The following is a 27,667-nucleotide window of genomic DNA, read 5'->3' as shown; positions in this document are numbered from 1 at the left end:
TCTTCTTTTTTATTTTGCCAAAATGTGAATATCATATAAATACGAGAAGAGTTTGTAAACTTTACCAAAAGGGGAAAATCTATGTTAAGTTGACCTTGGCAAAAAATAAACAAGGCCAAGTCAACAGCAAAACTTTTTAAAGAATCTGAGAACTATTCATACCTGAGCCATTCCTGCATCAGATGCTGGAACAGAGCAGTCTTCCTCCTTCCAAGGATTGCGTCCCTGATGCTGCGATCAATCTTCTTGAATAAAGAGACTGGCGCTTGAGATACACCGTCATGAAGTCGTTTGTTTCTCTTTGTCCATAGGCTGGCTATTGTGGCCTGAGCAGCAGCGCGCTTAAGGGTTAATCTCACTACCAAATCCCAAAGCCTCATCCAGTCAGTAAAGGCAGCCCAAGTATAGAACCCCCTATGTGAATATCTAAGCCTCCTCAGTACATAGCCCCAAACAGCTTCACTAATCTCACACCGAAGGAATAAGTGATCTCTACTCTCATCCACCAAGGTACAAAGACAGCAGAATGAAGAATATTCATTCCCCAGTCGACCTGTCTAGTTCTTGTAGGTAAGTGATCCTGATGAGCTACCCAGGTAGTGAAAGCATGACGGGAAGTGTGACCTCTGAACCAAATGTTTTGGGTCCAGCGCTGCTCTAAAGCTCTGTTCCTTACTTGGTTCCAGGTCTTACTCGTGGAGAACTCCTGCAACTCATTCCCACCCGCTTCCCACGCATAAGAATCATCCGTAGCACTTAGCGAGGGGAGAGGAATGGTAATGAGGTGTAGGTGAAGCTCCTCAGCAGCCTGGGAACGGGCTCCCCTAAGAAGCCATCCTTCACTATTGCAAGCATGCGCGACCAATGCATATTCATCAATTTGCAGTTCCCTCCGGCCAAGTTCACCAAACCGATTGATGAGAGGCCCAAGAGGTGTCCACCGATCATACCAGAAACTTATTCGTTGCCCATTTCCCACTCTTGCCTTTAGGAAACCTGCTGCAAGACTGTAATACCCCGTCTTAAAAAAAAAAAAAAAAAAAAAAAAACCTAATTTCGATTTTATGGAAATTCTCGGGGAAGCCGAAGGCTCGGGAAATTTTTATCCTCAAGTTTAAGGTTAGTCTGGAGTCTATTAAAAATATTCAGCTCATCAGATTGGGAACGGAAAAATATTTGGAATTGATCGCGGGACAAAAATTCACCAGAAGGGCCGAAATCGCGCAAATCGACCGAGAAGCTCGAGGTGGCTTGATCGAAGGGATCAGGACATGGTGTCAACAATTTAACCTGCTGAGTGTCAACACAAGAAGGAGGTGTAGACGTGTATGAAGCAGTTCCATGCAGCTCGACACACAGAAGCACGAGGTGTCGCAGTACCTGCGGTCTGCGTAGGGCTGGGCAAAAAACCCGAATCCGAAGAACCAAACCGAACCCGATCCGAAAAATTAGTACCGAACCCGAACCGAAATTTATTAAATATCCGAACGGGTTCAAAATTTTGGTATCCAGAAAACCGAAACCGAACCCGACCCGAACCGAAGTATTTCGGGTACCCGAATGTATCCGAAATAGATTTATATATCTAAATATATTAATTATTTTTAGATTTAATCTATATTAAAAACATCCAAAATATATAAGATACTTTTAAATTGTCTAAAATACTTGAAAATATATACAAATAGTCAAAAGTAATTGTCTAAAATAACTAAAATATACTCAAAACACTAATAATACTTGAAATATCTACTGATTCTCTATCAAAATATTTAAACCAAACCAATTTATATGTTAAGTTTAGGTATTATGACATATGTTATTCAAATTTATATGCAATACAGTATTTTATTTACAGATTTTGAGAAATTTAAACTATATATTGAATTTTAAAATTTTAAAAATCATTTAAATGGGTTATCCGAACCCGAACCGAACCCACAAAGATCCGAACCGAACCCGGCCCGAAATTTAGAAATATCCGAATGGGTGAAATCTTTAACCCCGAAAACCCGAAACCCGAATAAACCCGAACCGAACCCGAACGCCCACCCCTAGGTCTGCGCATGCGAACCGACATGCCGAGGCCCGTGTGTCGCGACGCATGAACCCCAGACATGCTGAGAGCTATGTGGACGTGGTGGTGTCTCATGGCATGTAAAGGAGGCATGCAAAAGGGCATGTGGACGCCCATGTGTCGCCACGCATGCGACCGGAAGCATGCAGGACGACACACAGGCGATCGGGTGGCTCATTCTTATTGGCTGGCAACTTCTATATATACCCAGCCACCCTTCACCATTTTTACTCATCTCATTCCATAGAAACCAAAGCAAAACGTGGCTAGAGAGAGAGAGAGAAAAAAAGAAGTGAGGTGCTTTAGAAGTATAGACATTTCCGAAGACCGATAAACTGCCGGGAAGTTCTGAAAGACTGTCGAGAAGTGAAAGAAGGTTCTTTCCGAGTTCTGATCAGTCCAGACCAGTCCATTCAAGACATCGACATTGGATTTTGGGATTTAACATCACGGTACCAAGACGAAGATTTGGAGGGGAGAAAAAGGGTTTGGTCATCATCCGGAATCAAAGAGTCGAGCCACATCGCTTAATCACTGTGAGTCACGGTTAATTGTTTGTTAACGAATTTTTAATGCAGGTTCCTGACATCGGAGACGGCTTCCGAGCTAGGGTAGCTGGAATGGTCTAGATGTCAGTTTGTGGATCCGAGGATTGAGACGATGTCTAGGCTAAGTGGATAGCAAGACTAGTCTAAGGACTCGGGTTATTGTGATTGTGTGATTATTATATGTTGTTATGGTATGTACCTCGTGTTGGTACTGTTGTGTGAGAACCTCGTGGTGGTTCTAGTAGTAGTTTGCAGGTCATTGCTTCCTCAAATGGTACCACTAAACCGATCGTGGTCCAGAAAGTGGTGGGCTCGGTTTAACTTGGCTTGATCACCAAGGCCGAGTGTCACACGTGGATGTGACAGCCCCCGGCGAGTTCGATAGAGGACCGGGTGTAACGCCCCCGAACCGTTCTAGGCATAGGTCAAACCACCGGCCAACAATCAAACAAGAACATGACCGACGGCCGACCGTCTACCAAGGATCGGGAGTGCTACATGACGGGTTAACGGCCGATCTGGCCAAGGTCACGAAAAGTGCAATTCGTAACTAGGCCAGGCCGCCCACTAACACGTCCCGTCAGACCAAAGCCTAAGGCTTCTCAACCCGTACTCCAATCTGACGTTGTGTTAGCTCGGACAAGCTAATATCAGAACAACAAGGCAGTTTCACAAAACATTCGCTTTATTTATCTTATATAATATCTGGTACACAAAATATTATACAAGTGGTGGCATGCCAAGAAAGCGAAAGTACATACTTATAGTCTGAAAGCGTCTTAAGCAAAAAGATGCAAATCTACACCAGCCAGCCTAGCCTCCCGCGCTTTCTACAAGCTCACTACTGGTCACCTGAAAACAACAACGAGTGAGGAGTGAGTAATCTAGCATTACTCAGCGAGTTACAATCCCCCACTAACAAATACAACCCCTCGCTATCCCATCCCAAACAATCTAAAGCGAGAGGTTCACCTAACAACAAAATTTAATAACAATAAGCAATATCAGAAATACGCAGCGGTAAAAGATAGCAAGATAACTAGCATTATGCTAATTACTAGCTCATCACCAAACTCAAACTCGATTTAAACCAGGGTTTAACAACCCAAAACACGATATAATATATATATCAAACTCGGGCCCTGGTGACGTTATGTTCCTCTTTCACTATCGGCAATATCCTATCTTCCTACCACGAAGGCCAAAAGAAGGAACTTTCAACCGACCGCGGCCCACAGTCCTTCGGGTCACCGCGCGACAGCCCACAGTCCTTCGGGTCACTGCCACATTACACCGTCTTGTAATCACTCAGCCATAGGCCATGACCCCGTCTATCTGAGTCTTCCCGATCCAGCGAATAAGGGGTTTCCTTGAACCCGCTGAATACGAGGCCGAGGAAACACTAGTCCACCCCAAAACATGCCTAGCATGGGCGGGTTTCGCACCTGCTGTCGGCATAAGACACACTCGACACAATTATCCCTAGGAAAGACCTAAGGGACAAGACTCCAACCCAAAACTAAACAATATATAGGAGTCTACGACAATATCAACCAATACTCGTAGTCCAGCCTATATGGCATAGGACCCGTAGTATCAACATCACAACCAGGAGATCGGCCTATGTGGCCAAAGATCTCCTAAACAACAACATTATGACTAAACAACTCAACCAGTTAGTCACTCCCTTACCAAGAGATGACTAACCTCAATCAACAAGATTAATTAAACGAGCAAGCATTTAATTAAATCTACTCAATCTATCTACTCAATCAAACCGTTACCCAGATAGTTCGGCCTCATGCTACGACACTATCTTTAAGATAACGGGAACCTGCACTCAACCATATCAACACGCAAGAGTAGAAAACATGATGCATCCTAGCCCTAGTCCTAGTCAGGTTATCAACTCAGTCTTAATTTCATTCATCTCAGCTTAGCCCTTGCTAAACTGAGTCCGGTTCCATAAATAAATAACCCTAAGGACTCTACCATTCAATAGAGTGATCATTCCGATCTATATGAACACTCGATCTTCCCTAAATTCCAAATGGAATTCACACAAAACCAACTCACAGTGTTCTAGGCGAGAAGCAGCTGGTTAATCGGAGAAGACTTAGCCAAAACCCAAGGGACGACTTGACTGGACTGGACTGAACTGATCTCGACTTGGACAGAACCTCGGCTTCACCATGAAGAAACTGACAAGCCTCGACAGACTGATCTGGACTCGGACAGAACCTCCTTTAGCTTCTGGACAGTTCTTCGGACTTCCCGGCGGAGTATCGAGCAGAACTTCGACTGATCTAAACCCGTAGAAATGAACTAACTCCGGACAGCATCTCCACTTGATCGTAAAAGGAACTGAGTGGCCTGGACGAATTCAGTTGGACAGAATCGTCCCTAGGCGCTGACTCGAAATCAGTAGAGAACTGACCTCGAAAACTCTCTAAAACTCTCGAAATAGCTCGGAATCACTTGCTTTCTTTTTCTACTTCTCTCTCACGTTTTTAACTTGGTTTGGACAGGTCTGGATGTGAAGAAATGAGCTGGGGTCGTGGGGTATTTATAGGAGACACCAGCCAATCAGCTTCAGGTTGGTGGCAGCCCGTGTGTCGCTTCGCATGGCTCCGGACGCATGCGCGGCGGCACCTCGTGCTCCACATGTCAGGCTGCATGTCCAGGACACATGCAGGACGCCACCACTCCTCACACATGTCAGGATGCATGCCTGGAGTGCATGCAAGAAGCCACACCAGTACACACATGTCGATCAGCATGCTTCGGTTGCATGCGCGGAGACACCTCGTGCTTGGTCGATCCACCTCGTGCTTCTACATGTTAGGCTGCATGTACAGCTTCCATGCACGGCGACACCTCGAGCTTCTGGAGACACTCAGCTTGTTAGATGCTTGACACCACGTTCTGAACCCATGCAACGAGCCACCTCGAGCTTCTCGGTCGGTTTAAGCGATTTTTTACCCTTCCGGCAAATTTCTGACCCTTGATCAATCCCGAATATTTTTCCGCTCCCGTTCTGATGCTCTAAATATTTTTAATAGACTCCAGATGAATTCTGATATCCTGTAAAAATATTTCCCGAGCCTCCAGCTTCCTCGAAGAATTCCATAATACCGAAATTAGGGTTTTCGCCCAATTTCGGGTTTTCCCGTCGTGCTTCGATCCCGTCGTGCTTGCATCCCGTCCTGCTTAATTCCCGTCCTGCTTCCAACTTATTACGTCTCCAGAATAATATTTTACTGATACGAAGATTTTCCGAGAAAACTTCGTGATGAAGAAACGTCGGTCTTCAAAAACGTCGAGCTTCCGAAGCGTCGTGCTTCCAAAATTGTTATGCTTCCAAAACGTCCGTCTGATCAATCTAAGACATCTTCTAACTATGGTCAAGCAACTTATTCGACTCATAGTTCACCCACGATCACTTCTTCTTCCACCTCGTACTTTAAAGCTTCTCGATCGATCCTTATCACCCGCGACTCGACCACCACAAACATACTCGACCATTCTTTTTTTTTTATTTTTTTTTTAACGGGTTTCTACATTCTCCCCCCCCCCCTTAATAGAATTCGTCCTCGAATTCTTAGTTGCGCAATTGCTCATCTTCGCGACATTCTCCACTTGTCTCCATATATCTTTACGCTGTCCACAATCGTTCCTTAAGTGTCCTCCCCAAGACTTCCACAATCGTCTTCAGTTGAATGATCGCTGGATCATCTCTTACTGTTGCTCTGCCATAACACTCTGGTTCCCCATGATACGAACTTGTCCAGATTCCTCAAATCCTTCTCGATCTTCCTTTTCCCAAATACTGAAGAAGTCCTTTCCCAATGAAGTCTTGTTTCCTCCCATCTGTCCAGTCCATACCACAGCCCAGTTCTCTGAATCTGTCTCTCCTCTTTCGCTTCGGGTTTGGGTTTGGCCTCGAACTCCCTCCACTTTAAGGTTTTCATCCCTTAAAGTTCCGATCAACGAATACACTTACTCGCTGCAATTCAAAAGAACACTTCACACACAAGTTAGTAGAAAACTAATCCCAACAGTCTACTAACAACAACCTAGCAATGCTAATCAAACAACCTAGCAATGCTAACCAGCAACTTAGCAATTCTAGATTCCACTATCTCAATCGTAATTCCTTAAACAATAAATCTTATTGCTGGACGTGACCGGTTTCCCTAATTCCTTTTGTGACTCATTTTGACTCGATAAATATTTAAAACCGATTAAATCATGAGTTCCGGAAGCATGGACGAAACCATGCTTTGATACCACCTCTGTAACGCCCCCGAACCGTTCTAGGCATAGGTCAAACCACCGGCCAACAATCAAACAAGAACATGACCGACGGCCGACCGTCTACCAAGGATCGGGAGTGCTACATGACGGGTTAACGGCCGATCTGGCCAAGGTTACGAAAAGTGCAATTCGTAACTAGGCCAGGCCGCCCACTAACACGTCCCGTCAGACCAAAGCCTAAGGCTTCTCAACCCGTACTCCAATCTGACGTTGTGCTAGCTCGGACAAGCTAATATCAGAACAACAAGGCAGTTTCACAAAACATTCGCTTTATTTATCTTATATAATATCTGGTACACAAAATATTATACAAGTGGTGGCATGCCAAGAAAGCGAAAGTACATACTTATAGTCTGAAAGCGTCTTAAGCAAAAAGATGCAAATCTACACCAGCCAGCCTAGCCTCCCGCGCTTTCTACAAGCTCACTACTGGTCACCTGAAAACAACAACGAGTGAGGAGTGAGTAATCTAGCATTACTCAGCGAGTTACAATCCCCCACTAACAAATACAACCCCTCGCTATCCCACCCCAAACAATCTAAAGCGAGAGGTTCACCTAACAACAAAATTTAATAACAATAAATAATATCAGAAATACGCAGCGGTAAAAGATAGCAAGATAACTAGCATTATGCTAATTACTAGCTCATCACCAAACTCAAACTCGATTTAAACCAGGGTTTAACAACCCAAAACACGATATAATATATATATCAAACTCGGGCCCTGGTGACGTTATGTTCCTCTTTCACTATCGGCAATATCCTATCTTCCTACCACGAAGGCCAAAAGAAGGAACTTTCAACCGACCGCGGCCCACAGTCCTTCGGGTCATCGCGCGACAGCCCACAGTCCTTCGGGTCACTGCCACATTACACCGTCGTGTAATCACTCAGCCATAGGCCATGACCCCGTCTATCTGAGTCTTCCCGATCCAGCGAATAAGGGGTTTCCTTGAACCCGCTGAATACGAGGCCGAGGAAACACTAGTCCACCCCAAAACATGCCTAGCATGGGCGGGTTTCGCACCTGCTGTCGGCATAAGACACACTCGACACAATTATCCCTAGGAAAGACCTAAGGGACAAGACTCCAACCCAAAACTAAATAATATATAGGAGTCTACGACAATATCAACCAATACTCGTAGTCCAGCCTATATGGCATAGGACCCGTAGTATCAACATCACAACCAGGAGATCGGCCTATATGGCCAAAGATCTCCTAAACAACAACATTATGACTAAACAACTCAACCAGTTAGTCACTCCCTTACCAAGAGATGACTAACCTCAATCAACAAGATTAATTAAACGAGCAAGCATTTAATTAAATCTACTCAATCTATCTACTCAATCAAACCGTTACCCAGATAGTTCGGCCTCATGCTACGACACTATCTTTAAAGATAACGGGAACCTGCACTCAACCATATCAACACGCAAGAGTAGAAAACATGATGCATCCTAGCCCTAGTCCTAGTCAGGTTATCAACTCAGTCTTAATTTCATTCATCTCAGCTTAGCCCTTGCTAAACTGAGTCCGGTTCCATAAATAAATAACCCTAAGGACTCTACCATTCAATAGAGTGATCATTCCAATCTATATGAACACTCGATCTTCCCTAAATTCCAAATGGAATTCACACAAAACCAACTCACAGTGTTCTAGGCGAGAAGCAGCTGGTTAATCGGAGAGGACTTAGCCAAAACCCAAGGGACGACTTGACTGGACTGGACTGAACTGATCTCGACTTGGACAGAACCTCGGCTTCACCATGAAGAAACTGACAAGCCTCGACAGACTGATCTGGACTCGGACAGAACCTCTTTTAGCTTCTGGACAGTTCTTCGGACTTCCCGGCGGAGTATCGAGCAGAACTTCGACTGATCTAAACCCGTAGAAATGAACTAACTCCGGACAGCATCTCCACTTGATCGTAAAAGGAACTGAGTGGCCTGGACGAATTCAGTTGGACAGAACCGTCCCTAGGCGCTGACTCGAAATCAGTAGAGAACTGACCTCGAAAACTCTCTAAAACTCTCGAAATAGCTCGGAATCACTTGCTTTCTTTTTCTACTTCTCTCTCACGTTTTTAACTTGGTTTGGACAGGTCTGGATGTGAAGAAATGAGCTGGGGTCGTGGGGTATTTATAGGAGACACCAGCCAATCAGCTTCAGGTTGGTGGCAGCCCGTGTGTCGCTTCGCATGGCTCCGGACGCATGCGCGGCGGCACCTCGTGCTCCACATGTCAGGCTGCATGTCCAGGACACATGCAGGACGCCACCACTCCTCACACATGTCAGGATGCATGCCTGGAGTGCATGCAAGAAGCCACACCAGTACACACATGTCGATCAGCATGCTTCGGTTGCATGCGCGGAGACACCTCGTGCTTGGTCGATCCACCTCGTGCTTCTACATGTTAGGCTGCATGTACAGCTTCCATGCACGGCGACACCTCGAGCTTCTGGAGACACTCAGCTTGTTAGATGCTTGACACCACGTTCTGAACCATGCAACGAGCCACCTCGAGCTTCTCGGTCGGTTTAAGCGATTTTTTACCCTTCCGGCAAATTTCTGACCCTTGATCAATCCCGAATATTTTTCCGCTCCCGTTCTGATGCTCTAAATATTTTTAATAGACTCCAGATGAATTCTGATATCCTGTAAAAATATTTCCCGAGCCTCCAGCTTCCTCGAAGAATTCCATAATACCGAAATTAGGGTTTTCGCCCAATTTCGGGTTTTCCCGTCGTGCTTCGATCCCGTCGTGCTTGCATCCCGTCCTGCTTAATTCCCGTCCTGCTTCCAACTTATTACGTCTCCAGAATAATATTTTACTGATACGAAGATTTTCCGAGAAAACTTCGTGATGAAGAAACGTCGGTCTTCAAAAACGTCGAGCTTCCGAAACGTCGTGCTTCCAAAATTGTTATGCTTCCAAAACGTCCGTCTGATCAATCTAAGACATCTTCTAACTATGGTCAAGCAACTTATTCGACTCATAGTTCACCCACGATCACTTCTTCTTCCACCTCGTACTTTAAAGCTTCTCGATCGATCCTTATCACCCGCGACTCGACCACCACAAACATACTCGACCATTCTTTTTTTTTTTTTTTTTTTTTAACGGGTTTCTACATTCTCCCCCCCCCCCCCCCTTAATAGAATTCGTCCTCGAATTCTTAGTTGCGCAATTGCTCATCTTCGCGACATTCTCCACTCGTCTCCATATATCTTTACGCTGTCCACAATCGTTCCTTAAGTGTCCTCCCCAAGACTTCCACAATCGTCTTCAGTTGAATGATCGCTGGATCATCTCTTACTGTTGCTCTGCCATAACACTCTGGTTCCCCATGATACGAACTTGTCCAGATTCCTCAAATCCTTCTCGATCTTCCTTTTCCCAAATACTGAAGAAGTCCTTTCCCAATGAAGTCTTGTTTCCTCCCATCTGTCCAGTCCATACCACAGCCCAGTTCTCTGAATCTGTCTCTCCTCTTTCGCTTCGGGTTTGGGTTTGGCCTCGAACTCCCTCCACTTTAAGGTTTTCATCCCTTAAAGTTCCGATCAACGAATACACTTACTCGCTGCAATTCAAAAGAACACTTCACACACAAGTTAGTAGAAAACTAATCCCAACAGTCTACTAACAACAACCTAGCAATGCTAATCAAACAACCTAGCAATGCTAACCAGCAACCTAGCAATTCTAGATTCCACTATCTCAATCGTAATTCCTTAAACAATAAATCTTATTGCTGGACGTGACCGGTTTCCCTAATTCCTTTTGTGACTCATTTTGACTCGATAAATATTTAAAACCGATTAAATCATGAGTTCCGGAAGCATGGACGAAACCATGCTTTGATACCACCTCTGTAACGCCCCCGAACCGTTCTAGGCATAGGTCAAACCACCGGCCAACAATCAAACAAGAACATGACCGACGGCCGACCGTCTACCAAGGATCGGGAGTGCTACATGACGGGTTAACGGCCGATCTGGCCAAGGTTACGAAAAGTGCAATTCGTAACTAGGCCAGGCCGCCCACTAACACGTCCCGTCAGACCAAAGCCTAAGGCTTCTCAACCCGTACTCCAATCTGACGTTGTGTTAGCTCGGACAAGCTAATATCAGAACAACAAGGCAGTTTCACAAAACATTCGCTTTATTTATCTTATATAATATCTGGTACACAAAATATTATACAAGTGGTGGCATGCCAAGAAAGCGAAAGTACATACTTATAGTCTGAAAGCGTCTTAAGCAAAAAGATGCAAATCTACACCAGCCAGCCTAGCCTCCCGCGCTTTCTACAAGCTCACTACTGGTCACCTGAAAACAACAACGAGTGAGGAGTGAGTAATCTAGCATTACTCAGCGAGTTACAATCCCCCACTAACAAATACAACCCCTCGCTATCCCACCCCAAACAATCTAAAGCGAGAGGTTCACCTAACAACAAAATTTAATAACAATAAATAATATCAGAAATACGCAGCGGTAAAAGATAGCAAGATAACTAGCATTATGCTAATTACTAGCTCATCACCAAACTCAAACTCGATTTAAACCAGGGTTTAACAACCCAAAACACGATATAATATATATATCAAACTCGGGCCCTGGTGACGTTATGTTCCTCTTTCACTATCGGCAATATCCTATCTTCCTACCACGAAGGCCAAAAGAAGGAACTTTCAACCGACCGCGGCCCACAGTCCTTCGGGTCACCGCGCGACAGCCCACAGTCCTTCGGGTCACTGCCACATTACACCGTCGTGTAATCACTCAGCCATAGGCCATGACCCCGTCTATCTGAGTCTTCCCGATCCAGCGAATAAGGGGTTTCCTTGAACCCGCTGAATACGAGGCCGAGGAAACACTAGTCCACCCCAAAACATGCCTAGCATGGGCGGGTTTCGCACCTGCTGTCGGCATAAGACACACTCGACACAATTATCCCTAGGAAAGACCTAAGGGACAAGACTCCAACCCAAAACTAAACAATATATAGGAGTCTACGACAATATCAACCAATACTCGTAGTCCAGCCTATATGGCATAGGACCCGTAGTATCAACATCACAACCAGGAGATCGGCCTATATGGCCAAAGATCTCCTAAACAACAACATTATGACTAAACAACTCAACCAGTTAGTCACTCCCTTACCAAGAGATGACTAACCTCAATCAACAAGATTAATTAAACGAGCAAGCATTTAATTAAATCTACTCAATCTATCTACTCAATCAAACCGTTACCCAGATAGTTCGGCCTCATGCTACGACACTATCTTTAAAGATAACGGGAACCTGCACTCAACCATATCAACACGCAAGAGTAGAAAACATGATGCATCCTAGCCCTAGTCCTAGTCAGGTTATCAACTCAGTCTTAATTTCATTCATCTCAGCTTAGCCCTTGCTAAACTGAGTCCGGTTCCATAAATAAATAACCCTAAGGACTCTACCATTCAATAGAGTGATCATTCCAATCTATATGAACACTCGATCTTCCCTAAATTCCAAATGGAATTCACACAAAACCAACTCACAGTGTTCTAGGCGAGAAGCAGCTGGTTAATCGGAGAGGACTTAGCCAAAACCCAAGGGATGACTTGACTGGACTGGACTGAACTGATCTCGACTTGGACAGAACCTCGGCTTCACCATGAAGAAACTGACAAGCCTCGACAGACTGATCTGGACTCGGACAGAACCTCCTTTAGCTTCTGGACAGTTCTTCGGACTTCCCGGCGGAGTATCGAGCAGAACTTCGACTGATCTGAACCCGTAGAACTGAACTAACTCCGGACAGCATCTCCACTTGATCGTAAAAGGAACTGAGTGGCCTGGACGAATTCAGTTGGACAGAACCGTCCCTAGGCGCTGACTCGAAATCAGTAGAGAACTGACCTCGAAAACTCTCTAAAACTCTCGAAATAGCTCGGAATCACTTGCTTTCTTTTTCTACTTCTCTCTCACGTTTTTAACTTGGTTTGGACAGGTCTGGATGTGAAGAAATGAGCTGGGGTCGTGGGGTATTTATAGGAGACACCAGCCAATCAGCTTCAGGTTGGTGGCAGCCCGTGTGTCGCTTCGCATGGCTCCGGACGCATGCGCGGCGGCACCTCGTGCTCCACATGTCAGGCTGCATGTCCAGGACACATGCAGGACGCCACCACTCCTCCCACATGTCAGGATGCATGCCTGGAGTGCATGCAAGAAGCCACACCAGTACACACATGTCGATCAGCATGCTTCGGTTGCATGCGCGGAGACACCTCGTGCTTGGTCGATCCACCTCGTGCTTCTACATGTCAGGCTGCATGTACAGCTTCCATGCACGGCGACACCTCGAGCTTCTGGAGACACTCAGCTTGTTAGATGCTTGACACCACGTTCTGAACCCATGCAACGAGCCACCTCGAGCTTCTCGGTCGGTTTAAGCGATTTTTTACCCTTCCGGCAAATTTCTGACCCTTGATCAATCCCGAATATTTTTCCGCTCCCGTTCTGATGCTCTAAATATTTTTAATAGACTCCAGATGAATTCTGATATCCTGTAAAAATATTTCCCGAGCCTCCAGCTTCCTCGAAGAATTCCATAATACCGAAATTAGGGTTTTCGCCCAATTTCGGGTTTTCCCGTCGTGCTTCGATCCCGTCGTGCTTGCATCCCGTCCTGCTTAATTCCCGTCCTGCTTCCAACTTATTACGTCTCCAGAATAATATTTTACTGATACGAAGATTTTCCGAGAAAACTTCGTGATGAAGAAACGTCGGTCTTCAAAAACGTCGAGCTTCCGAAACGTCGTGCTTCCAAAATTGTTATGCTTCCAAAACGTCCGTCTGATCAATCTAAGACATCTTCTAACTATGGTCGAGCAACTTATTCGACTCATAGTTCACCCACGATCACTTCTTCTTCCACCTCGTACTTTAAAGCTTCTCGATCGATCCTTATCACCCGCGACTCGACCACCACAAACATACTCGACCATTCTTTTTTTTTTTTTTTTTTAACGGGTTTCTACACCGGGGCACGGCGATTCCGATTGAGGACCGTGACCGGGCGATTACGATTGAGGACCGTGACCGGGCGATTCCCGAGCGCCTACGCCTATATGGTGTAATAGTGAAGGGATTGCCGGTGTTCCTTATGTGGAGGAAGAATGATTATGTTGGGCCCTAGGAGTATATATATATGGTTGATTGATGTGACACTCATAAAGAGTGTTTTGATTTACTATGGTTTAATGGTTTATTGCCTAAATCGGTCATGCTTTATCTTGAATATTGATTATCGAACTACCCGTCTTGCTTGTGTTTGGGGTTGGGTTTAGAATGACGGGTAGTTGTATATGCTAGATAGGGAACCCTGGCTCACTGAGTGAAACTAGTTCACTCACTCCTCACATCCTTTTGCAGGTGACCAGTAGAAAGGACCATAGCGCTCGCGGAACTGTAGGAGCTGGTGTAGATTGGACATCTTTTGCTAAAGACTCGTTTTCAAGATATATGAATGTATGTTTTACCTTCGACTGCGTCCATGGACCATATGTATAATATTTTGGGCTTGTAAACTTCATGTTTTATATATATGAAATAAAGTATGTTTTATATTCGTGACATGTTGAATCTGATATTAGGTTAGTACAACCTAACACAACTCTATGATTTGGTACGGGTTGGAAAGCCTCAGGCCGAAGATTAGAGGAAACGAGTTTTGAATGGATATTTTGGGTTACAGAATTATATTTTGTGACTTGGAAAGTCTATTCTCAACCCGTCGTAACACTTCCGGACTTGGCAGAGGAAGGTCGTTCGGGCATGTTCTTGTTTGATTGTTGCCCGGCTGACTGTCCAATGTCTAAAACAGTTCGGGGGTGTTACAAAGACCACGCAAAGAGAGCAGACTGCGCCAGGGAGATGATGTAGCTTTTGAAGCATCTATAGCCCAAAAATTACCTCCTTTTATTTTGTACTCTTTCACCCAGGAAGCCCACAGCGAGTCCTTTGCAGTGAATAGCCTCCAAATCAAATTCAGACAAAGAGTTTTGTTCCAGAGACATATATCTCGGAGGCCTAATCCCCCCTCCTTCTTGGGGAGAGTCACAGTTTTCCAAGCCACCTTTGCAATGCTCTTCTTCGTTTCAGTCCCCCCCCCCCCCCCCCAAGAAATTGAGAGCATAAAGCCTCAATATTTTTGATACAGTTTTTGGGGAGAATAAAAGCGGATGTCCAGAAGTTGATGGAGCCATATATAACCGATGATAGGAGCTGCTTTCTTCCTGCAAAAGATAAGGCTCTAGCTGACCAGCAATGGAAGTTGGCAGAGAGCTTATCGATCAGAGGCTTATAGTCAGGTAGTCTCAGCTTCCTATACATCAAAGGAAGACCCAAATATCTGATTGGCATCGATCTAAGGGTGAAACCATGTCGAGAGATCTCTAAGGCTTCCTCCCTGTTCAGACCCGCAGTAAACAGTTCCATCTTTGTTTTGTTCATTCGCAACCCCGACCAAAGTGCAAAGTCCTCCATTGTTTCAGCTATGCATTTTACCGATTCAGCTGTTCCATCTGCGAAGATCATCAAGTCATCAGCAAAGGATAGGTGTGTGACTTGAAGAGCGGAAGTGTTTGGATGGTAGCCAATAGACATTTTCTCTTCAAGATATTTTCTCTTCAGCTGTTGAGAGAAGACCTCAAGGGCAAGGACAAAGAGGTAGGGCGAAAGAGGGTCGCCTTGCCGAAGGCCCCTAGATCCCTTAAAGTAGCCACACGATTCACCGTTTATAGCAACTGAGAATCGGGTTGTTGTTAGGCATTTCTTGATCAGGTTCCTAAACACCAACGGGAAATCCAGAGCTTCTAGTGTGAAGAGGACAAAATCCCAGTTAAGCGTATCGAAAGCCTTCTGGAGATCAATCTTGAGCATGCATCTTTTAGAGATTGTCTTCCAGTTGTACCCTGAAACAAGTTTCGTGGCGAGCAACATATTCTCCACAAGAAAACGACCAGGTACAAAAGTTGACTGAGAGGTAGAGATCAAATTCGGGAGATGGCTTTTCAGTCTGTTAGCTAGAAGCTTGGAGGCCACTTTATACACTGTGTTGCAGCAGGTAATGGGCCTAAACTTCGTGATCTTATTAGCATTGGTCTTTTTTGGAACCAGAATAAGAAGAGTCGCATTCCATTGCTGCAACAGCTCGCCGGTGCTCAAGAACTCCTTAACAGCATCAATTAGGTCTCGACCAACAGCCTTCCAGTTTCTGGTGAAGAATTCAGCCGAAAATCCATCGGGACGGGGAGATTTAATTTTTGGAAGGGACAAGAAGGTTTTTTCAATATCGAGATCAGTAAACGGCTCTGCAAGGTAAGAGATGGCTTCAGCAGAACACTTAACTTCCATAATCGAAGCAATTTCAGCAGGAGAGGTAGATGTTGGCGTGTGAACACCTCCGAGAAGTTGCTGAAAGTAATTTACTGTGTGGTTCTTTATACCGTTTAGGGTGTTAATAACACAGCCATTATCGTCCAGCAGGAAGTGTATGTGGTTTTGAGCTTGCCTTGATCGAATAGCTCGATGAAAGAAGGCCGTACCCGCATCACCCTCTACTGACCATTGCACCCTTGACCTTTGATGTAGGAATCTATCTTCAGCCTTAGCCAAAGTGAACCATCTGGCATGAGCGGATCTCTCTGCAGCAGCTGCGCCCAAGCTTGGTGAAGATAGGGAAACTTGCTGGCAGTCGGTGAGATGATCAAAAGCCTCTTGGACCCGCTTTTCAATATCAGAGAAGTTTTCCTTGTTGAAAGAGCGGATAAAAGGCTTCATTTCCTTTAGCTTCTTCGAGACACATAGCTGCCTAGACCCATGAAAAGGCATAGAATTCCAAGTAGCTCTGACGAGTTCCTGAAAGGCTGGGTGAGAGTTTAGATGGGCAAAGAACCTGAAGGGTCGTTTCTGAGGAGGCTTGAGTTGATCCAGAAACGTGCAACAAGGACTGTGATCAGAGATGCCAGGCTTTCCGAAGACAGCAATAAACTCCGGGAAGGTCTCCAACCAATCTTCATTACATAGAACACGATCCAGCTTTTTAGAGACCGTCGAGTTCGACCAAGTAAATGTGTTTCCACTGTACTGAAGATCAGATAACAAGCATCGTTGTAGGCATTCATGAAAGTCACGCATACCTCTAGTGGAGGTAGATAGGTCAGCGCGAGAGTGCTCGGAGGGACTGATGATTTCATTAAAGTCCCCCAGCGCAATCCAAGGAAGACCGCAAAGCTGAGGTGAGCAGGAAACAGATTCGAGCTCACTCCATAATAGTATTCTTTCCGTTCTACAGTTAGAAGCATAAATAAAAGAGACCACAAACTCACTAGCCTGAAACGGAAGTTTGACAGAGCAGGTGATCATTTGCAGAGACTTAGTGATAATTTTGACCTGCACAGAAGGCTTCCAGACAATCCAGATTTTTCCAAGATCGGAGAATTCGTAGTTTCCCTCGAAAGACCAAGTGGGCAGGATGTTATTCATTATTGGAATTGAATTTGGCTGCTGTACATGCGTCTCAACGAGACAACCAAAAATAGGATTATATTTACGAATCTATTTCCTAAGACCACGCCGCTTTACTGAATCATTTATTCCTCTAATATTCCAGCAAAACAGATCCATGGAGAGGTAGAGAGTTAGAGGATTAAAGAGCCTCTAGCCCTAGCATTCGCTTTTGCCCGCTTCTTGTGTCTCTTGGAGAAAAATTCAATGAATTCATCCTCATCATCTGATGGGTTATCATCCTCTTCAGAGAGTGGAATGTCTGAGAAGGAGCCAGAAGAGCCAGTGCTAGTCTGTTGATGATCTTCAAAACACCCTTCAGCTGAGAGATCTACACATAAATTTCCCTTCGATAGATCATGAGACACTACAAGAAAATATGAATATTTCTACCACAATATTTGTCACAATATATTCTTTTTCGTCACAGATTTTCTATTGTGACCGATTTGTGACAAATTATAAAAAGTCACAATAAAATAGTCACAATTCAGTTTACGTGTCACAATCGTCACAATTTTAGTGACCATTAACCACAGTAACAAACTTGTCACCAATTGTGACAAAATGTCAAAGTCACAAAAACGACACAATTTGTTACTAATTAAATTGTCATAAATACGTTACAACCCGTGACCAAAGTTAAGCCACAGATTCGTCACAAGTTGTTACCAAATATGTGTCACCCATTAGTTACATATTCTGACCAAAATTATATCGCTTATTCGTCACAGTTAGCTACCAAAATATGGTAATGAAATTGTCACAAAATCCTTTAATTTGTGATGTTTTGTTGTTACTAATCTTGTTATATATCATGACTAACAGAGTGAAAAGAAAGTGGCAAATTAGTCACAGATTGTAATTACAACATCAGTTTTAAATATATAAATATTATATATAATATGTGATCAAACACTAAAAACGTTACCATTAATATACCAAAAAAACTTAACATCCAAATCAAATAACAATGATAGGTTCACAAAGATAATCACATGAAATAGTCTTAACAAAATACATAATAAAAGATATTAAAAACATGGGGTGAACGTAAGCTTCATGGAAAGTGGAAATTTCTGGTGGTGGATCCAAGTCTAGACACTTAGATTTGTGATAGACTGAACAAGAGTCTCCATATTCTCAAGTCTCTTCTGAAACTGCAGATTCTCTTCACGGCTCTGTTTTAGTTCTGATTCCACCTCTTGCAATCTTTGTGTTATCATTTCAACTTCTTCAGAAGCTTCGCGTGCATTCCACGAAACATCACAAGCTGGTAAAACCTTATCATACCGACTCTTTACATGATTAATATATTTTTTTATTGCTTAATTCCATCACATGTAAATATTATTATTATTATTGTTAAAAAATTATTTTATATGTTTAGTTTTTTTTTACGGCCTTTATATGTTTAGTTATGATTATCATTATTGCATGAAATTCTAGTTATATCATAGTAGGTATAATTGAATCTGTTTTTTTTTTTGCTATAAAAGTTCATGCATACAATGAAAATTTGTAGTTTAAATATGAACTTTTTATATGAATTATATTTTCTTGTCAACATTTAATTTTTGATATGAATTTTCAAATCTGATTTTATATAAGTTATATGCATGTTTAGAATTGAGTTTTGGTCACTATTTCAGAGGAAATCATGTTTATATGTTAAAGATAGAGATAATGGCTTAATTTTGAAATTAAGAGAATTTTTTTTCTGAGTATGATATTTTTTTAATACTCACGTGCTTTCATTGTAACTAAAAATAGTCATAAAACATGATGAATTTTTTTCTTTTTCATAACAGCTACGTTGATGGCATAATTATAGGTATTGAAATCGTAAAATTAATAACATTTTGCTCGAATAATTTATAGCAATATTTATGACAAGTTGTTCGTCTCTAATTCGTCATCATTTGTGACATTATTTTGTTACTTAAAATTAAGTCACAATATTATGACTAAACAGTTACCATTTAGTAACGTAATAACTTGGTCACAAGTTAGTTAACAATTTGTCACAATATTGTGACAAACTATTTTAACACAAAAATTAGTCACAATATCCATCTTTTTTTGTAGTGAGATACAGAGACCGAGCTTCCAGAGTGACCTTGTGAGCCAGGGGATGCCGCGATGTCAGCAATTGAGGGAGATAGGGAGCTTGTCAGAATCTCCTTATAGGCGGGAGCATCAGCTGGTTTTTCCTTATGGGTGCCAGCCGTGCGTTTTGGGGCAGGCAGCTTAGCATTCTTGGGGTCCACCGTATTAGTAGTCACGGCAGGCTGTCCAACAATAGGGAGAAGGCTTTTTATCGGTTTCTTGCCCTCCCGTTTCTTACCCTCCTTCTTCTCATGTTTCTCCTTATCAGCAACTGAGTGATTTGTGCGGGGGCACAAGGCAGTAGGATGCTTCACTGAGTTGCAAGTCAGGCAAGTTTTAAGAGCATGCTTACATCTTGTGATAGTATGTCCAAACTTTTTGCAGAAAGAGCAGAGTGAAGGGAGCCAAGGGCTCGTAACAGCAATTCTTCTAGTATCTCCACACTCAAATCGTGCATTGACAAACTCTGGGAGTGGCTTCCTCGGGTCAATGACAGTATACACCTTAGCTACCTCGATGTTGGTAAGGTTTTCTGTAGCAGGATGCAAGCAAAGTGGGTGTCCAACCATTGCAATCTCTTTCAGGGCATCCTTGTTGAAGAACTGGAGTGGTACTCCTGTAAACTCAAGCCAAACCGGCACCATCTCCAGTTCTGGTTTGATTTGCTGGATACCTGGAGACCACTTAGTGACAAACATGGTTTGCCCATCGATTTGCCACAGACTTTGCTTCAGGATGTGTCGCCTAGCATTGGGGCAGGGTACTCAGAAGAGGAAAGCGTTCCCATCCATTTTGTTAACGTGATGTCACGTCGCTGACGACTCCATATTCCGTTGACAATGGTGTGGATAGCACCTCTAGCTGGGGGCTCCTCGTAGAACTGTCCCAAGATGAAGTACTCCCAGGCTTTCTTATTCTTCTCAACAACCGCATTAGGAATCGTAACACAAGATTCGCCAGAGTCGAGAAGGAAAAGGAAAGGTGTCTCCTTTGGCTCAAGTTTTTCAGAAGCTTCTTTGACAAAATATTTCCAAAGGTCCGCTGCAGATGGAGACTGAAGCGCAGGGGCAGTTGCAGCTACTTCCTTAGAAGCAGGCGCTAGGACATCAGCCTCTTTGCTAGGTGCAGGTGGTGAGTCGGCAGCTAGGGTTTCGAGAGCCTTTGTTTCGGATTGCTTGGCTAGGGAATATTTGGGGTCCTCCTGGGCAGGCGAAGAGATCTGAGTCATCTGAGCGGAGGTTCCGGCCAGAGATAGATCAGATTTGGGTTTCGATTTGGCGGCTGAGGAAGAGTTAGGCGCCAACGATTTCGGTGAGAAGGTTGGGGATTTGGTCACTCCAGTGGGGAGACGACCAGAAAGTTTTTTTTTCGGGGGTTTCTTTTTGGCCATGGAGGCGGGTAGGGGCCGCCACCGAAATCGGCGACGGTGGAGGTGAAAGGAAAGGGATTGCGTTTTGAGAGAGAAATTTTGTAAGCGCGTGAGGCGTGTTAAATGACAATTCAGGAGATATCTTTTACTTAATCATGTCTTCTTTGTGACAACTAACTTATTACCTTCCCCTTCGCTAACTAATATGAAGATGTCGTCATGAACGTTGCCACTTCCCCAGATCATAATAATAGAGAACTTTAGTGTATCATTACGAAAGTAAAAAAATAATTATTTGGAGGCTGTTTCCTGCTATCAAATTTCAAGAGAATTCTCAAAACCTAGGAGAATTATTACGAAAGTGTATCATTCTCAAAACAAATATCACGTTTTACTGATGTGCGACTAAAAATACTCGTTACGAGATTCTTGACTGCCTGATTTTCAATACCGAATACATCCATATATCAGTTACATATATATATATATATATATATATGAATTATGGACAAAATGTAATAGTAGTCTTGGTGATTTTTATCTCACCTTTAACCCTAAAACTCCCATGGTGAACTTCAGTAATGCAAAGGAAAATAAAGGTTTTTATTTTTTTTTTGTAAAAGGGCTTTCGGAAATAAAATGTCTAGCGGTTAGGACATTGGACTCTGAATCCAAAATAAAGGTTCGAGAGAAAGTTTCTTGCGATCCATTGTAGTTTTGGCTCGTCGGATATATTCAAGCATATCCTTTTCTAATCTTATCCAAAGAGGGAACAAAACATAGCCAATTGAGTTTCCCCATCTTGATTTTGAACCTTTCTCCATCATTTTTGCCAAATCCTGTGTTTATATTATTCGTTATAAAATTCTCTAACGTATATAATATTAGATTTTAACTCTTTACAAAAATTATGAAAAGTTCAGATGAGTTTTTATACCTCAATATTTCTGTTTGGAGGTAGGTTGAAAAAAATAACGCCATGGAGTCTTTTTTCTAGGACTTTTCTTAACTTAGAACTTTTTTCCATATCTGCTGGATAGTAAAGTTAATTTGATGGTGTAAAATATTATCTCAAACGCGAAAACAATAGGGAAAAAATTATAGTGACTTACCGTATCTTTGATTCAAATATCATGAAAGGCCAGCTTGCACAATTCCAAGAAGAACATCATTCACCATCTAATTAAAAATGAGACAATCAAATCAATCCATGAAAAGATTATTTAAAATAAACTATTAAGCAACGTACCATATTCATCGCATTCTTCACCACTTTCACATCATCCAAACTAATAATTCGATGAATAAACTTATTAATGCTAACTGTAGCACCTGGTTTACCCTTAAGAGGTGTTGCTTTGTCTCCAGGAAAGCATACGATAACCATGGATTTAAAAATTTCAATGCAAGTGTGAAACAGTAGTCTTACTATAAACCAAAACCAAGTAACCAATGACCAACAAGCATGTGTCGCATTGCTTTTCTTTGGGACTACGAAAGTAAGTAATGCCTCGGGTCGCATGTTTTACGAGTACAAGCGAGTAAAAGAGACATAAGAGACATTCCATCACCTAGAGAATTGTGAAATCTAGCCACGGCTACAGATCCAGCATGTGATGTCTTCAGTTTTAGTAGGTGAAACTCCCATAAAGTTTTGGACTTATCCATTGCAGAAATAGCCATTTTTGTTGTATAATCCTCTAGAAACTGATCAGGATTTTCAATGTTCGGATCTATATGTGGAACAATTACATGCTCTTCCACTTTTACTTTTGTAGGAATCCACTTGGCTTTTACATTTTGCTCACCATGACCCGTCTCCTGTAAAAGTAAAAGCACATGGTTCCGAGTTATTAAAGCCCAACTCAACAAGCCTTAAGAACAAGTCCATAAGCCAAGAATGAGTATAGGGTTTCTAGCAAGTAGACTTGATATATAGTTTTGTATCTTAACGTTTGATGTAATCTTTGGCTGCACTAAAGCAGCCTCTCTTTCACATTTCATGAGTATCAATCGAACATCTCTTCCATCTTGGTGACAGCTTAAAAGCATCTTCTTTCTTTAAGTTTCTTGCACAATAAAGCTCTCTTTGAGCTATTTCAGTTTGTCTTAATAAGCTCTATGAGCATTCATCTTCTTGTTTCACATTTGCTATTAGGCCTGGGCATTTCGGATATCGGTTCGGGTATTTCGGGTTTCGGGTAGGGGGTTAGAAGATCCATTTACTACTTGACCTATTTTTGGTTTGGTTCGGATAGTTTCGGGTTCGGTTCGGTTTCGATAGTAAAACTAGAAACCGGAAAATATCCCGAAAAAAATTGGTTCTCATTTGGTTCCGGTTCTGATTTGGGTAGTTCGGGTAATTCAGATAAAATATCGGTTATTTAGGGTAAAATATCAAATAATTAGGATGATTTAAATAAGAAGTTTGGATATTTCAGATTACTTTGGATATTTCGAATAAAACTATCCGGATACTTTCAGGTAGTTCGGATACTTTATAATAATTTAGTTATCTTCAACTATTTTCGGATAATTTTAATAGATTTTTAAATTAAAAAAATATATATTTAGTTATGTTATATGTATATATAGTTAATATTTTTATATATTCGGGTACCCGTTCGGTTCTCGTTCGGTTCTGGTTCGGTTTGGTTATTTTGGATATAGAAATATAGAAACCGTTTGGATATTTGAGGGTTTCAGTCCGGTTCCGGTTTCGGATATTTTGGTTCTGTTCCGGTTCGGTCTTTCGATTCCGGTTTTTTTGCGCAGGCCTATTTGCTATAACAAGTCACACAAAAACACTACAGATCGATCTAACTGGCAACCATATAAAAAAAGTAGAAATAAAAATGAAAATAATATGCTTATTGATTCTTCCTGAATTTGATAAAGAATAAATTTGTTTTATTATTCTTTAAAGATAAAATCATATAAATATATTGGTTAAAATATTCTTTGTAAATAGTGTAAGTTTTAAGAAATGAACAAAAATATAACTTTTGTCCATTCAATTTGTCATCATTTAAACGCTACATATGTCTCTTTTTTAAATAAATTATTAATAAAAATAATTGTATTATATCTTTTGATAATATGTTGAGTTTTCAATGTAAAAGAAAGAAATTTTTTGAAATATAAAATTACATATAACATAGTTGTTTAGTGATTATTGTTTAGGGTTAAGTTTTTTAATGTTTGGATTTAAGGTTTAATGAATATTGTTTAGGGTTAAATATTTAATGGATGAGGTTGAGTTTATAAACTTGTATAAATAATTTTTAAACATTTATAAATCTACATTATAAATCTGCTAACAAGAATTCAGATATTCTACGTGAAAAGCCAATAACGATGGCGACAAAAGCAGATCGAGACGATGGAGATGGCGACAACAGCGGAGACAATCACTCGGAGGCAACGATTGTTAAGGGAGGGGTTTCGATTGTGGAGAAAGATTCTCTTCCAGGAACGGGATCCCCTTGGGGGAAAACCCAAGCTGTAGAACCATCTCAGCCCTCTGAAGCTGTAAACGGTGAAGTCTCGATTCAGATTCCTGACGAGATTCTTGCAGATCCTCTCCCGCTATGGAGGTGCTATGTAGTCGGTTACTTCATCGGAGACGCTCCCCATGTCGGTTCCATCCACGCGACAGTGAATCGGATTTGGTCAACTCCGAAGATGGGAACCAAGATCGACGTGCAGTTTCTCGACAAGACAACAGTCTTGTTCCGGATCGAGAACCCTCAGATGCGCACAAGAGTGATTCAGCGGCGTTACTGGCACATTGCAGACATCCCTCTGGTGGTTAACGAGTGGTCTCCAGAAACTGCTCTTCAGCCCCCGGACCTTTCTGCCATGCCGATTTGGATTGATCTTAAGGGTGTACCGAGTCTTTTGTTCTCACACAAGGCTCTGAAATGTCTGAGTCAAGCAGCGGGAAACTTTGTTAAGTTGCATCCGCACACTGAGAAGTGCACAAGATTGGACGTAGCGCGTATTCTGGTTGAGGTGAATCTTAATAAGCCGCTGGTGGAGAAAATAAGTTGCCTAGATAGAGATGGAAAGGGGGTGTTGATTGAGGTCCTATATCCCTGGCTGCCTCCCAAGTGTAACATCTGTAATCGTTGGGGTCATTTAGGATCGAGCTGCAAATCAAAGATGATTTCGGTGATGCAGAAGAGTAAGGAGGTTGCGCTCGAAAAGGGGACTTTGGATGCGGATAAAACTGGCGAAGGTTCAGCAAGAGACGATCTCAAGAATACGAAGCGTAATGTGGTTCAAGAGCTGTTACATGAACTTGAGGGAATACCACTTACTTGTGGAAATAATGATGTTGGTGGGGTTAAAAGGAAAGATTTGGAGGTTGGGGATACATCGATAACAGATAGGTCTGAGCAAAGAAAGGAAGAATGGGCTTTGGTGGGTAGACCCGACAGTGCGGAAAAAAGGAATCTAGTTGGAGAGGGTCATAAGAGTGACGTCTTAATCTCTCCTTCCAGATTCAGTATACTTGCTCTTGACGAACAGGCGGAGGTAGAGAATGATGATAAGGATGAGGACAGTAATGATGAGAAGAACGAGGATAGTAGTGATGAGAAGGGGGATGATGTAAAGGTCAATGTGGACTTGGATGTTGAGGAAGGTGAGTTGGGGGACAAAAATGAAGAGAAGGAGGAGGATATTAACGATGAGAAGAGGGAGGATGTAAATGTGGACTTGGATGTTGAAGAAGGTGAGCTGGTTACAAAAGTGGAAGATTTGAAGGCTAAAGACCAAAATAAGACTGCTCGGGTACGTAATGGTACAAGTCTTAAGTTGAGTAAGCAGGTTCCGGCCCGTGCTAAGGACCTTAGGGGTAAGAATCAGTCCACCAAAAGGAAGACTTCCTCTCGGAAGTTATAATGTCGTTCTTTTTCTGGAATATGCGGGGGTTCAACTTGCCGCGCAAACACAGAGAGCTTCGTAGATGGGTTCAGGAGGAAAAGTTAATGTTTGGATGCTTGTTGGAAACTAGGGTACAACAAGGAAAATTTGCTGCTTGTTTGGAAGCGGCTTTACCTGGTTGGACAGCTATGTCCAACTATGAATTTAACCACTTGGGGAGGGTATGGTTCTGCTGGGCTGATAAGGTTGTGGTCACTAAGCTTCATAGCAGCGCACAGGTAATTACCTGTGCAATTCAGATCCCTGAGACGCAGGAGCAATTCATATGTTCAGCGGTCTACGCATCTAACTGTGAAGTGGAAAGAAGACGACTTTGGTGGGAACTTCGGGAAACTCAGGATGCATATAGGCATCTAGACATGCCATGGATAGTTGCAGGTGATTTTAACGCGACCCTTTCTTCGAGTGAACACTCCCGGAGATGTTTAACAAGCTCTAGCCAGTTGGGAATGACGCAGTTTCAGGAGGCGGTGGGGGATTGCAACCTGACCGATCTCACGCATTCAGGAGCGATATTTACATGGTGGAATAATCAGGAGGCTGACCCTATAGGCAAGAAGTTGGATCGCGCACTCATCAATGGATCATGGCTTCGGGATTATCCACACTCGTCTTGCCGCTTTGAGGCAGGAGGTATTTCAGATCACACAAGATGTGTGGTACGTCTTTCTGGTGTCACGAATGAGACGAGGAAACCTTTTAGGTTCTTCAACTACCTTACTGAGCATCCAGACTTCCTCCCCACGGTGAAGAGGATTTGGGACTCCACTCAACCAATACATCACACCCGCACAGCTATAAGTAGATTTCTTGCTAAATTGAAGCTCTTAAAGTATGATATGCGTTTGCTTAATAAGACACATTATGGGGATCTCCCTACGAGGACTAAACAAGCTTTTGAGGAGATGTGTCGCTGCCAAAACTTGGTGCTGCAGGACCCGAGTTCGGTGAATGTTGCTGCAGCAGCGGAAGCATCTGACAGGTGGAATAAGCTGGCTAACATTGAAGAGAAGTTTTTCCGTCAGAAGTCATGTATTAGATGGCTGGGTGCAGGGGATCATAACACAGTTTTTTTCCACAGGGCGGTGCAGACTAGATTATCAAGGAACACAATCACCTTTCTCGTTAACGAGGCAGGAACGACACTTACAAAACTCACAGATATAAAGAAAGAGGCAGTTCTACATTTCCAGAGATTCCTCCAAACTCAGGATCAGGAAACTGTCGATGATCCTAGACTCAACCTGCATGAGCTGATAACCTATAGATGTACGTCGGAAACAGCTGCTGGTCTTGTAGCTCCAGTGTCTCCACAGGAAATCTTATCTGCATTGCAAGCTTTACCAAATGATAAGGCCTCGGGGCCTGATGGATTTACAAAGGAATTTTTTACGGCGGCTTGGAAAATTGTGGGCAATGAGTTTATCGTCGCGGTCCAGTCTTTCTTTCTATTTGGCTTCTTACCCTCTGGTGTCAACGCAACAATTCTTTCTCTTATACATAAATCGGTGGAAGCGAAGACCATGAAAGACTACCGACCGATTGCCTGTTGCAATTTACTATATAAAGTCATTTCTAAAGTCATTGCACGTCGGCTAAAGTCAATCCTACCAGAGGCCATAGAGGTCAATCAGACATCGTTTATCAAAGGGCGCCTCCTGCTTGAAAATGTGCTACTCGCTTCCGAATTGGTAAACGGATACCATAGGACCTCCAAC

General features: G+C 42.8%; 2 protein-coding genes across 2 annotated transcripts; both read right to left on the bottom strand.

Annotated features, from left to right (window-relative positions):
- Positions 1 to 436: 436 nt before the first annotated feature.
- LOC125585777 lies at positions 437 to 17,500 on the bottom strand. The gene is made up of 2 exons (XM_048755439.1): positions 15,227 to 17,500; positions 437 to 1,021 (listed from the first exon to the last, which is right to left on the bottom strand). The coding sequence occupies exons 1-2, from the start codon at positions 17,498 to 17,500 to the stop codon at positions 437 to 439; spliced, it is 2,859 nt and encodes a 952-aa protein (XP_048611396.1).
- Positions 17,501 to 17,655: 155 nt separating this feature from the next.
- LOC125585776 lies at positions 17,656 to 20,328 on the bottom strand. Its single transcript, XM_048755438.1, has 2 exons — positions 19,641 to 20,328; positions 17,656 to 17,852 (listed from the first exon to the last, which is right to left on the bottom strand). Exons 1-2 carry the CDS (start codon positions 20,326 to 20,328, stop codon positions 17,656 to 17,658), a joined length of 885 nt encoding a protein of 294 aa, XP_048611395.1.
- Between the last annotated feature and the right edge of the window lie 7,339 nt (positions 20,329 to 27,667).

The sequence above is a fragment of the Brassica napus genome, chromosome C4 (genome assembly GCF_020379485.1).
Source record: "Brassica napus cultivar Da-Ae chromosome C4, Da-Ae, whole genome shotgun sequence".
Lineage (NCBI taxonomy): Eukaryota > Viridiplantae > Streptophyta > Magnoliopsida > Brassicales > Brassicaceae > Brassica > Brassica napus.
This window is presented reverse-complemented; position numbering and strand designations above follow the sequence as displayed.

Coding starts and splice junctions, on each gene's coding strand:
- LOC125585777 (XM_048755439.1), bottom strand. CDS start 17,500: ATGAATAACATCCTGCCCACTTGGTCTTTCGAGGGAAACTACGAATTC. Junction 1,022..15,226: donor GAAAGCAGCTCCTATCATCG/GTTATATATGGC, acceptor TTTTTTTTTAAG/ACGGGGTATTACAGTCTTGC.
- LOC125585776 (XM_048755438.1), bottom strand. CDS start 20,328: ATGTTTGTCACTAAGTGGTCTCCAGGTATCCAGCAAATCAAACCAGAA. Junction 17,853..19,640: donor GGCATCCCCTGGCTCACAAG/GTCACTCTGGAA, acceptor ATTTATGTGTAG/ATCTCTCAGCTGAAGGGTGT.